Below are 12,002 nucleotides of genomic sequence, written 5' to 3'. Positions count from 1 at the left end.
TTCTTTCCCCCACAACACAAAATCAACATGACATTCAAATCTTTGTTTTCCTTCTTTGCGTCATTAAGTGCTTCTTCCTGTCATCTGTCACTATCCTCCAATGTCTTCACTTCCTTCCTGTGACACTTCCTCCTCATTGCCTAATGATTGTCCTTTGAAAACATAATTGTTGTGCCAATATTTTTCAGGTTGACATTTCACAAGAACAGAATAAAGTTTCCGAATGCATACTCCACTAAAACACAAGTGGGGACTTGATCTCCTGCTAGATATCAGTGAAGAGGTGCCATGAACTGAGGCTATGAGAGACAATATATATTATGAGTTCACACATTTATCTAAAATACTGTTATGCCGTGATGCTATTTTGATAGCATGTAAAATGTGAGACACACCAGAGGACATATCTACTTTAGATGTGTTTGTGTATCTAAACCCCTCACAAATCCTTACATTTAACAGCCAGCAGCTATCAGAGAAATAACATGTTATTGTGGCTGCCAAAGGCAGTAGGCCTACTGTGTTAATTTTACTCAAGAACATTTACTTGAATCCAGGCAGTTACTCTTACAATTACTCCAACTTTTGTTTGTATTGCAAATGTATTATTTTGATCTGGGGTGGATCATTTGGAAAATGTATCCTCTCATTATTAACACCATTATCATTGACATCATGATTGTCACTAGAGGGCAGTCTTGGTTTGACGGAAAAGGCTTTTCTTCACCTCAGTCAGCTCTGATGTGAGCCCCCTGGTGGTCGTATGCTGCCCTGCTCGTGTGTTTCTGTGAGGCCTGAGCAGACACTGTTGACACTAATGACGGTTAAATATGACACTCACACTCAGAGCGTTTAAACTGTGGATTTTGCTCCTTAGGGCTGAAGATGACTGTGAGCTCATGCTGTGATCTTATGCTGCTAATATTAACACATGTATCACTTATGATCCTCTATGGAAGCTTGGATGACAAATCAGGTTATGCTTTTCAATTCAAGTTATGAAATGTTATATCATTTAATAGAAAAGATGGCCTATGTTCACAGTTGTATTCCCTATTTTATGTGTTCTCTTTATTTGACTTTGAATTTCCTAGAATGTTTGGATAGATTTCTTAAATACAAAGAGACTGCTAATTTGTAGTATGATTCTTCTTGGTATTGAATCTATAGAGAAACTTTAATGGATTTGTAGTACAGAATGGAGACAGATCTGATCCCTCACTTCCTCAAATGACATAACTGTAAAAGCACTGTAGTACAAGGCATAGACAAATGTGTATCCTACTACTAAATCATTGCATTCGTACTGATGCAACTCGTGCTATAGGCTAACACATTGATAAGCCTTTGATCTATTGTTGCGCCCTATAGCACACAAGCGTCGTGTTATTTTTAGAGTGTGTGACATCTATATAATTTGTTCCATGAGCTCACTCTGGACCTAAACTCCAACACAGTTTTACCAGTTTTTGTTGATCTGTCCACACAAACATGAGGATGAACCACTGCGACTGTTTTATACTGGATTGCTTTTTTTTGTTTTTGTTTTTTGTACTTTTTTTTGTACTTTTTTGTAATAGCCTACTGGCCCGCGCTGTTCGTCCATCTCTCATTTTAAGCTCGTGTTAACCGGTGGCAGGAGGTGGCAGACCCCGTCACCCTCTGACCCCAGTAGTGCTCTAATCTGCATGAAGGAATGAGCGGCATTCTTCAGCTGCTGTGTTTCGTGTGTTGTGCGAGCAGCTCCAGACCAGACATAAGAGAGAGAAAGGCGAGGGGTGGGAGTGGAGGACGTTACGACGTAGAAGTAGCGCGCAACAGCCCAGTCCGAAGAGTTGAGGCACCAAAGTTTCCAGCGAGCGTAACGGCAAGAAACTTTTTGAAATGAACGCGCAGGGGGTACGCGGATGGGATTTACGCGGTGGTAAAAGCTGAACATGGGCCAGGCTGCTGTCTCCACCGTGTCCCAGACAGCTAGCGGTGAGTAGTCGGTCTCATGTGGGCCAAGTGCCGTGCGCAAGCGATGCACATTCCGCTATCTTTATTCAGGAAGTCTGTCACTTCTATTTTAGTCGTATACTCACAAACTCGACGTGCATTCTCGTTGTAAAAAGAATTAGATCCTTTACATAACCATTGTTAAACTCATGAAACGGGCTTAGTAAAAGAATGCAGGCTGCTGCGTAAAACTGTTCCCACACAGGAGTATTTTATGAGTGGTTTATGGCTGCTAAGAAGATTGGGTTACTTGGAAGACACTTTCAAATTAGGACCTACACTAATCAATTTTAACTATGTCCATCTTAAGTTGCCTAAATACAGACCTACCTCTAAATATATACCATTTAATACTACTTTCCACATTAGCAGCTGGAAGCATTTTAGCAGCTGTGGGTTTTTTTCTCTGGAGTGTATAGTTTTGTTTTGGACAGTGTCTAAAATCAGTCAAATGGTATCCTAGCCTACTAGCCTCTTTGTGGTGGTCGCACGCCTACAGTAGATAGTAGTTGTGACTAAAATTGTCTATGCAAACACTATGCAAATGTGTAGAATGATTTGCTCTATCAACCCTAGAAAAATGTCCTACAGCTAGTTTTGATAGGTAGGTTTGCCACAATAACAACAATAATTCTTGAAGAAGGAAATCCAGATAATAAACGATAATATTGAAACCAAACTATAAGCAGAATTATGACCCCGGAATGTTTTAAATGCACAATATTCTTAAAAACATGAGCTGAAATTAAAAAAAAGAAAAATGTATCCATAAATAGTCAGTCATAGAAATTCATGTTTAAATCTTCTACAGCTCAAATCTCATCATAGTACAGAAAAAGAACCAAGATTTCCCCACTAGTGCAAAGAAAAAGTCCCCACTATGACTACTGACCTCCAAAAATTGTTGTTCCATCTATGTATCAATAGGTCAGTATAGAATTTACTGTGACAAGCCTAGATGTGTGAAGTGTGAAATTCTCTTACAATGCACAAGCTATCATTTTCCATTTCTACATAATTTCAACAATTGCCAGGTTGACATCTTAACTAAGCTCATTGAATAAATTAAAGAATACACAGGAGTTACATTAAAGAATACACAGGAGTTACATTAAAGAATACACAGGAGTTACATTAAAGAATACACAGGAGTAATCATTGACTTGCCTTGAACTTGCCTCTAGTGGATCCCTCTCTAATGTGTATTACTAGGCCTGTCACAACAACAAATTTTGAAGTGGGATATATCAATGAAGTAAATGTAAACAATAATATTGAAACTGATTTATACCACTGACACAATAACACAAGAGCAGATTTAAACCACAAAAAGATACTATATCTACAATACTGTTGAAAAGTCATGAGTTGCAAAAAATAAACAGCAGAATGAAACACATCAGTACTTAGTTTGCATCTGCAGTGAGTCAGAGAAGTGGTTAATTCAACTTTTTATGGCGCAAATTGACTAATTGTATTAGTAGTGCAAAGTAAATTCACAATAAATGTTGATCCCGAAAATGTATTGTTCCAGCTTTCATATATTGAACGATAAGTCAATTATAGTGACAGGCCTAAGTGTATTCTTATTATTATGGTGGTAACACAAGTTTATTGGCAGTTTTAGGATTCTCTCTGTTTCATAGTCTAGTTTAAATCCACACAGGGACCTCCAGGCCATACTAAAAATCCATATTGTTAATGCCCCATTTTGTGTGTTGCATAATGCTGTAGTGATTGCTTTAAATGCTGAATTGACAGGACTTACAGGCAGCCATAAAAGAAAGAAGAAGTTCTTTTGTCAGGCTAAAACTCGTGTATTTGGTAGTTTTTGAAATTATGCAAGCTGCACACTCCAGCCTACACAATGTCAGAGAGATGAGAACATTCACTGGAAGAAATGACCCAAGTGTTAAAACAGCAGCCAGTGCCCAGGGCCGCCCTCTCTGCTTGCTCATCTAACACAACTGAGCTAAAACTACATATGCGCTATATAAGTAGTGTTCATGCTATATGCAGAGGTGGGATGAAACTAATTACAAATCATATTATTTTTAGATTATTATACTTTTGATGTAGCTCTTTAAACTTGTACTTGTAACTGAATAGAATTATAGGTCTGTAAATGTAATAAAACTACATATAAAAATCATAAGAGTTACAGAGTACAGTTCAAGCCTTATCTACCTTATCTCAAATCATGACTCTCAGCTCTGTCTCTGCTCCTTTCTTTACCAAAAAACATAATGCGATTGCGGTTTTAAACAACAAACAAGCTTAAAAACAAACAGAAACACTACAAAAATAGCATAAAAAATAACTATAACTGTAGTAGTAGTACTTATACTTTTTTTTTAAATTGAGTACATTATTAGCAAAGTTTCTGTACTTTTGCTTGAGTACAGATTTTCAGTTCTCTTTCCGCCACTGCTTATGTGTTAGCTGTAAAAGTCCTAGTAGTTTTAATGCTGATATTGGTAGCAGAACTGTAGCTCTATTAGTCCACTAGTATCTTCGGTATCTGTTACTTCTGACTAAAATAAACAATACTTAAGTTAATGCATATTACACTTTTTATTAGGTTAATAAATAGACTACCGGTTGAATCTGCGCTGTGTTAATTAGTTTTACATCTGACATTTTCCATTTTCCAGTGGTGATCTCTTGCACTGTGTCCATTTGTAACATTAAGTCTGTTCTTAATGTCCAAGTGAGTCGCAGAGAAGGAAGGAAGCCTCTCCCTTCCACCCCCTTTTCTCAGCACATGTTCCTGCTATAACATCTGAAAAAAAAAAGACTCCAACTCTATATTACGTCACTCATTTGACTGTTAAATGTTGTTTACCAGCTCCACAGCACCTACACATTTGTTTGTCCTGTTTGCACACAATGTAGAGTTTCTATTGAAAAATCTTAACCAATTTCTGTTTGACTTTTGCCGATGATGTGCTCTTGATTATCCACTGGCTCCTTCCAAGCCCTGACTCACACTTCTAGTATGACACTTGTATAACTCTAGTCAGCAAGTTGTTTCATTTTGCATTTGCAGCAAGCATACACTTTATTTGAATGATAAAGAGATGCAATGAGTAACTTATAACATGTGGTTTTGATAGTTAGCAAATCTGTTTAGCAGAGTGTAGCAGGGTTGAGCAGTACATTGAATAAATAAATACATGAGATGGAGCTTCAGTCATTTTTAACTTAGGAGTCCTCAGCCAATCCTGTCAGTAAATACATGTGATTTGGGTTCAAACTTGGAGAAAGAGATGTGACTGCTTTTTTTCTGTTTTAAAGGTGCGCTGTGTAACCTTTCTAGTAACCATATCAATGTCTCATGATACAATATCGTCACAGTATGATATTTATTGCAATATTGTGGGAAAGCTCACAATATGGTGGGGAGGCTGATAATTAGGGATGTAACAATATCTAAATCTCTCTGTACGATATACATCTCATGGTACGATATTTATTGTGATATTTTGTGCAAAACTGTGAATATGCTACTTTTTCTTCTTAAAATGCCTTGACAAGACTTAATCCAAAGAACTAAGACTTAGAAGTGCTTAGAAGTGTTATTTCTTCTTGTTGTTTACACTGAAATGGAGCAAAGGATCATGGTCTATGTAGTTCCCTCTCTCTTTTTTAGCTATCATTGCACCATAAGTCTTAATTTAAACAAAGAGACTTGTGATTTGATATATTGTGATGGTCGATGATATTATTGTGAGAACTTTGACAATACAATATCACGATATTCTGCTTATTGTTACATCCCTACTTTCTAGTAGATGGCCCACCAGTTACTTGTCTCCATGGAGATGTTATTGCTTTGCCGCCAATGTTACAAAATATGGTATTTCTTAAATTCCATAGAAACAAGCAAGAGATGCCACCAGGGCAGTTTACAGGTGAGATCTGTGAAGAGATGAACTCACCAACTCAGTCAGAATGCATTTTTTAAGATATTTTGAGCAATAAAAATACCCATAATTTAATAAATGTGTTTGTAAATAAGCTTAATACTATACTGTGGAATATTACAGGCAAAGCAATAGAGTCTCCGTGGTAGTGGACAACCAGCCTGAAAAGTTACGCAGTGCACATTTAAAGTTACTAGTCAAAAGTGTGTTTATCTTCAGTAAAATCAATATAGAAAGATATTTTATTCACTTAAAAGAGGATCAAAAACTGTAATAGAGCAAAGAAAAGAAGATTCAGTATTTTATCGTACAGTATCATCCTGTCCTAGACTGTAGCATTGATTTCGTGTACAGTTCATTCTCGGAAGGAAGAACATTTAAAGCAGTATAAGACTAAAACTTGTCAATGTTAAGATGGACAGTTGCTCTCTATACACCCAAAATCTCATGTTCTCATTTCTGTGGGAGTTTATATTAAAAAGAGGCTCATTCCAAATTAATTCAAGTTTAGTCTCAGCCAAGTCCAAATGTTGCCTCTTTATTGTTATTTTTCTGCTTTGTTTGTAGCTACTTGGTCAGTAATGGGTGAGTAATGAGTATCAGATTCATGTATTTAAAAGTTATCTGTCGTTATATGCCTTGTAATGGAGCTTTTATTGTTTGTTTTGAATAGTCTCTCTTCTTCCTGGAATCCTAGTAGACATTGTCCTTCCTTAATCCCACCACTGGTTTAATAGCGCAATCATGTAGTTTATAATCTATGTTACTGCCGGTCCCTTCATAAACTGTATACAAAGCAGCTGCTCAACTGCACCTATTGTTTTGATTTGAGATCCACACAGGAACAGGAAATGGTGCGTGTGTGAAGGAGAGGGCCTGAGTGGAGTCTAGGGACACAGAGCTTGACCCAGCACTGCTCTGTAATCATATGATCATATTTTCCTTAGAGCTGAGGAAGTATTGTTGGAAGCATTCAGATTATTATTATGTCATTGTTTTTTGTTGTTTCATTCTCTCATTTGAGCTGAGATTTTTCTCTGAGGTAGTCAGAAGGTCACAACTTTGCTTTATTTTACATTTACAGATACTTTACATAGATATATTTTACATACTTCCTGTCAATGTATTTTCAGTTCATAAAGGAAGGAGTAAGCTAATAGCAGTATAGTACTGATTTTGAACTGAGATATGTTTCTGAAGTAAATATAGACGATAAATGATAATACTGAATATATATTGTTAAAATCACATGAGCTGCAGCAAATAAATAGCCGAATGAAACACTGAAGTAATTAGTTTGTGTCTATAATGAGTCATAGATCTTTTTTAAATTTCAACAGCGCAAATCTTATCATATTGTGAAAAAATAACCAAATCTCTCCCACTATCTCAAAGTAAACATACCCACGATACATATTAACAATTGTTCCATGTCTCATTTATTGAACGATAAGTCGATACAGTGATATCGTGACAGGCCTAACCAGTACTATTATTAGTATTGAGTATTGAGCTCAACAAGCATTCCTGTGACTAATCAGCTATGAGATAACTAATGACACTTAATGTAATTAACAATATCTTTTTGAAACCTCATAAACCTCAAATTTATACAAACATTTAGATAATTTTTATGTAATCAGATTTGGCCAATTAGTCCAATGTCCACTCTGATGGTCTCATTTTGTTTGCAATATTGTTGCTGATAAAAAAAATATTTGGATCAGCTGATTTGTTTTGCTTAACTCTGTTTGTGATACGTCTTACTGGTGTTTGTTGTTATTGATATCAGCATCTCTATATAAACCTTTTTGATGTTCTGCACTATCTGTAATTTTGTTTCTTCAGTCTTATGTCATAACGTTGTGTTGAAACCGCCTAAACAGAATGATCACATGACCCACTTTTACTACCATTGTGTTTATTGACATTTACAGATGCACAGATCAAAGATCATTGGTTCACTTTTACTACTATAATAATTGTCCCACATTATCTCTCATTCCCGCATTTACAGATTGTACGTGTCAAAAACAAACACTACCATTGCTAACTACCTAAATTATGCTGTGGTTTAGGCCTGTCACAGTAACAAAATTAGAAATATGATATTTTGCTGAAGAAAATAGATGATAAACAGTTATATTTAAACTACTTTATTCCACTGACACAATAACTCGAGAAGATTTAAACCACAGACATTATTTTACATCTACAATATTGTAAAGGAAAAAAAAAACATGAGCTGCCATAAATAAATAGCATAATCAAGCACTTAAATACTTTGCATCTGTAATAAGTCACAGATGTTATGTATTCAACCTTCTATGGCTTAAATCTTATTTGCCAAAAAAAATGTACACATGATAAATACTGACTTGAAAAACTTATATTGAATGATAAGTCGATATAGTTATTATAGTGGCAGGCCTAGTTGTGGTCTGACTAAACATCCTGAGGAAACATAAGATTCTTTATCGTTCATTTGTACTCCTCTTGCCTCAGTTTAAATCCTGAAATGTCCTTATAGCTTGATTAAAACTGTAGATTCCTTCTATTCTTCGTCCCCACATTGTACTATGGAACAGGACTTTCACAGCAGTGTAATCTGTGCAGGAAGAGGAGGAGCTGTGGACGGACATGAATCTGGCCAAGACACACAGAACCACTGCACCAAGGCGCACTAGAAAAATATCCTGCTGCAGCTGATAGAGCACTCAGAGCCTGTAATTACCATCATGTGCTCCAGGACTGTACTCATGTAGCTGCACGTTGCTGCAAAATAGTTTAGTTCCTCAATTAGCTATAAATATTAGAACTTCACCAGGTTTTCTAGTGTGTAATGTGCTTTATAAGTGGGTGAGAATCATCTATAAAATAAAATTAGAGTTGTTCTTTTGATGTTATGCTAAATAAGAATATCAAGTATATTGGCACAATTAAACAGAACAGTAAAAATGTATGATTCATGCACAGAGCATGAATCATACATGCACAGGATGCAGCAGAATGCTCCAAACAGGGTATAGGGTGATATTTTCTCAGATTTTCTCTTCTGATTATTGTTGTAGAGCAGAAATATCCAAACTTTTTTGTTTGTTTGTTTGTTTTTTAGGCCCTCATTTTGAAATGTATATAAAGTAAACACAGTTTTATTCCCCTTGGAACCTTTTATCTCAGGTTTTATTACATCTGTGTGTTTATTACTGGGGTTATGATTATAAAGGAATTGATAAAATAGTCATAAAAACTACTGTTTAAAGTGCTATTCATTTGGGCCAATTCAGCTGAAAGTCAGAGGGCCACAATATATTGGTCTGAGAGCTGCATGTATTTATTTCAAAGACAATGCATATTATTATTATTATTACTGTATGAAAAAACAAAAAATTGATAAAATAAAATAAAAAAAAATATGGCACCCGGACCATAGTTTGGACACCTAAATAAATAACTGTTTTATAACCATTTGCTGCATGCTTTGTTTTTTGCATTTATCATTATTACTGGCCAATATATTTCTTTCATTTCAAACCTGCTTCTTCAGTAATGAAAACAGATCCATTCAATACTTTCCCATTATGTGTCCTTTGTTGTAGTTGATGGGTTGGAGAAGTCCTCATCTCTGGCCGGCTGTGACGTGGTGGTGGACAGCGCCACAAATACACCCAATGGCTCCCGACAGCAGAGAGGCAAGCTGTCGTCTTTAGGAAAAATCTTCAAACCGTGGAAATGGAGGAAGAAGAAAACCAGTGACAAGTTTCAGGACCTCTCCAAAGGTTTGTGTCTCATTGTAGTACAGATAGATCACAGCATTTAGTTGACTTTAAAGGGCCTATATTATGCTATTTGCTGATCTGTATTATGATGTTTCCTTGTCACAAACATACCTGGAGTTGTGTTTTGTTATATTCACTCGATTAACACTTAAACCCTGCATATTTAGACTGTGTTCTTCTCTCAAACTGAAAACACTGTGTTCAACCTTCTGATGTCATGTGGTAATACAGGAAGTGTTTGTAAACTCCATACGCCTTCACTAGAATCATTTGGATAATTTCATCCCTGGAATTGCCGAACAAAAGTAAATGGTAACTGTTAACTTGAAAACTACTGCTTCGTGACATCACATGGTGAAACAGAGAATTTGAGCTTTAGAGATGTAAACAGATAAACTAGGATTACTCAAACATGAGTAAATGAAATAAAAAAACAACTTCAGATATGTTTTTAAGGAGCTCACAGAAATCAGTTTTGTGTGTTATTGGAGCTTTAACATTTTAAAAAGGTCAAACTTTGTCATGTTTATGTGATTTCTATTCCTTCAAATGAGTATCTAGTACTGATTAGTATCTGGTAGTGATAATTTTGACTGTCCTACTCAAAGGTAAGTAAGTGAGATTCCTGTTCATCACAAGCATTAGATTACTGAGGTGTGAAGCTAAATTATTAAGCGTCAAGAGAGAAATATATTCAGTACTGATTGTTGTGAGTGGTTGCTTGTTTCATAATAGTGTCTTAGAATTACAGGATTAGAAGCTTTTGACAAGAACTGCAGCTATTACGGTCTCCTTCCTTCTCACTAGGAAATAGGCCTGTCACTATAATTACTATATGGACTTATTGTTCAATATATGGAAGCTGGAACTATATATTTTGTGGGTATTTTTTCTTTGCACTGTTGTTGTTTTTTTCTTGCACTACAATACATTTTGAGTCCTAGAGGGTTGAATAAATGGCTTTTATGACTCATTCTAAATAGAAAATATTTTCACTTCATTCTGCTATTTATTTATTTCAGTTTGAGTGTGTTTTTTTTTTTTTTTTTTTAATCACATTATACATTTAGAATAGGGTTTGTTGCGATAATCCTGCTTTAGGGTGTGTTAGTGTCTTAAATTAGTTTCAATATTATTGTTTATTGACTATATTTACTTAAAGGTGTATTGTGCAACTTTCCTGGTGGAGGGTCCATCACCTGCTTGTCTCCATGGAGATGTTAGTAGTTTACCTGGAATGTTCCGTGGTATGACTTAAAACATATCCATCTAGTATTTTTCATTACAGGTGTTTCTATGCCAAAAATACAGTAATTCCTCTAGTGAATAGGGGAACTCTCCACAGATCTGAATTGTAATGTAACCTAGTGGCGAAAGCTGCTTATGATATTTAGGTTTAATCTATGCTGTGGAACATTTTAGACAAAGTAATAATATCTCCATGAAGACAAGCAGACGGACCTCCACCAGAAAAATGACACAATGTACCTCTAAGCAAGATATCACTACTGGGGAACTCCCTTTGAACCTATAGATGTTCATTCTTGTCTATGTCTAACAAAGATCTTCCCATAACAGTTTCAGTACATACACTGATGTTGCAGCCTGTACATCCAAACTGAAAATCTAGGACTTGTTTTATGTTGGCTGTAGTCCCCACCAAACCAAACTATGATCATATTTCAGACTGTCATGTTACTAAACACGCAAATGTCTTCATGATCCCAGAAGTGGTTTTGTGTTGGGAGCTGGAGGGGTCAGAGGTCATTGTGCCTTTGGGAGGATGTCAGAAATGAGTTTTAGTGCTTCCTCTTATTAAACTCAGTAAGTGGTGCAGCTACATGCCGTGTTGGGCAGGAATTGGTTTACACAAACAATGTGTGGGAGGATATGAGCAGAAGTGTTTTAAAGAGTACATCATTTGTGAATTATTCTTAATGTATTTTGGTTTATTATAGACAAGTTAAAACGAAAACAAGTGGACTTACTTTTTACTTTTTTTTCTTAATAAAGTTCAGTTATTTTTGTTTTAACTCTCAATTCAAGTATCAATTTATTTTGGTTTATCTTTCAGTTTTAGAACGAAAAATCTCAACAAGACAAACGCGGGAGGAACTCATCAAAAAAGGAGTACTCATCCCAGACCAAGGTTTGTGATTTGATTTATTGCAACTATAGAGAATGCAAATAAATGTTACATAAGACTTTCAGAGAGAGGATGAGGAGAGTGAAGTGAACGATGAGAGGATGAGAAGCCAAGGGGGTGCTGAGGAGGAAGTGGTGGGCAGCACAAACTGAA

General features: G+C 35.9%; 1 protein-coding gene across 5 annotated transcripts in view; it reads left to right on the top strand.

Annotated features, from left to right (window-relative positions):
• Nucleotides 1-12,002, top strand: part of phactr2 (phosphatase and actin regulator 2) — a 31,522-nt gene that overhangs the window by 8,244 nt on the left and 11,276 nt on the right. For 3 of the 5 annotated variants that reach the window (XM_020921326.2, XM_020921322.2, XM_020921324.2), the window contains exons 2-3: nucleotides 9,524-9,703; nucleotides 11,778-11,852. In XM_020921326.2, the coding sequence (XP_020776985.1) occupies nucleotides 9,524-9,703; nucleotides 11,778-11,852 (255 nt within the window). Of the gene's footprint in view, nucleotides 1-842; nucleotides 977-1,039; nucleotides 1,981-9,523; nucleotides 9,704-11,777; nucleotides 11,853-12,002 lie in introns of those variants that run through there. The other 2 variants (XM_055162577.1, XM_020921323.2) reach the window with 2 other exon arrangements.

Source organism: Boleophthalmus pectinirostris, unplaced genomic scaffold (genome assembly GCF_026225935.1).
Source record: "Boleophthalmus pectinirostris isolate CB_2022bp ecotype Guang Dong unplaced genomic scaffold, ASM2622593v1 HiC_scaffold_5, whole genome shotgun sequence".
NCBI classification, from domain to species: Eukaryota; Metazoa; Chordata; class Actinopteri; order Gobiiformes; family Gobiidae; genus Boleophthalmus; species Boleophthalmus pectinirostris.
The sequence above is the reverse complement of the archived record's forward strand: the minus strand, read 5'-3'. Positions and strand labels throughout refer to the sequence as shown.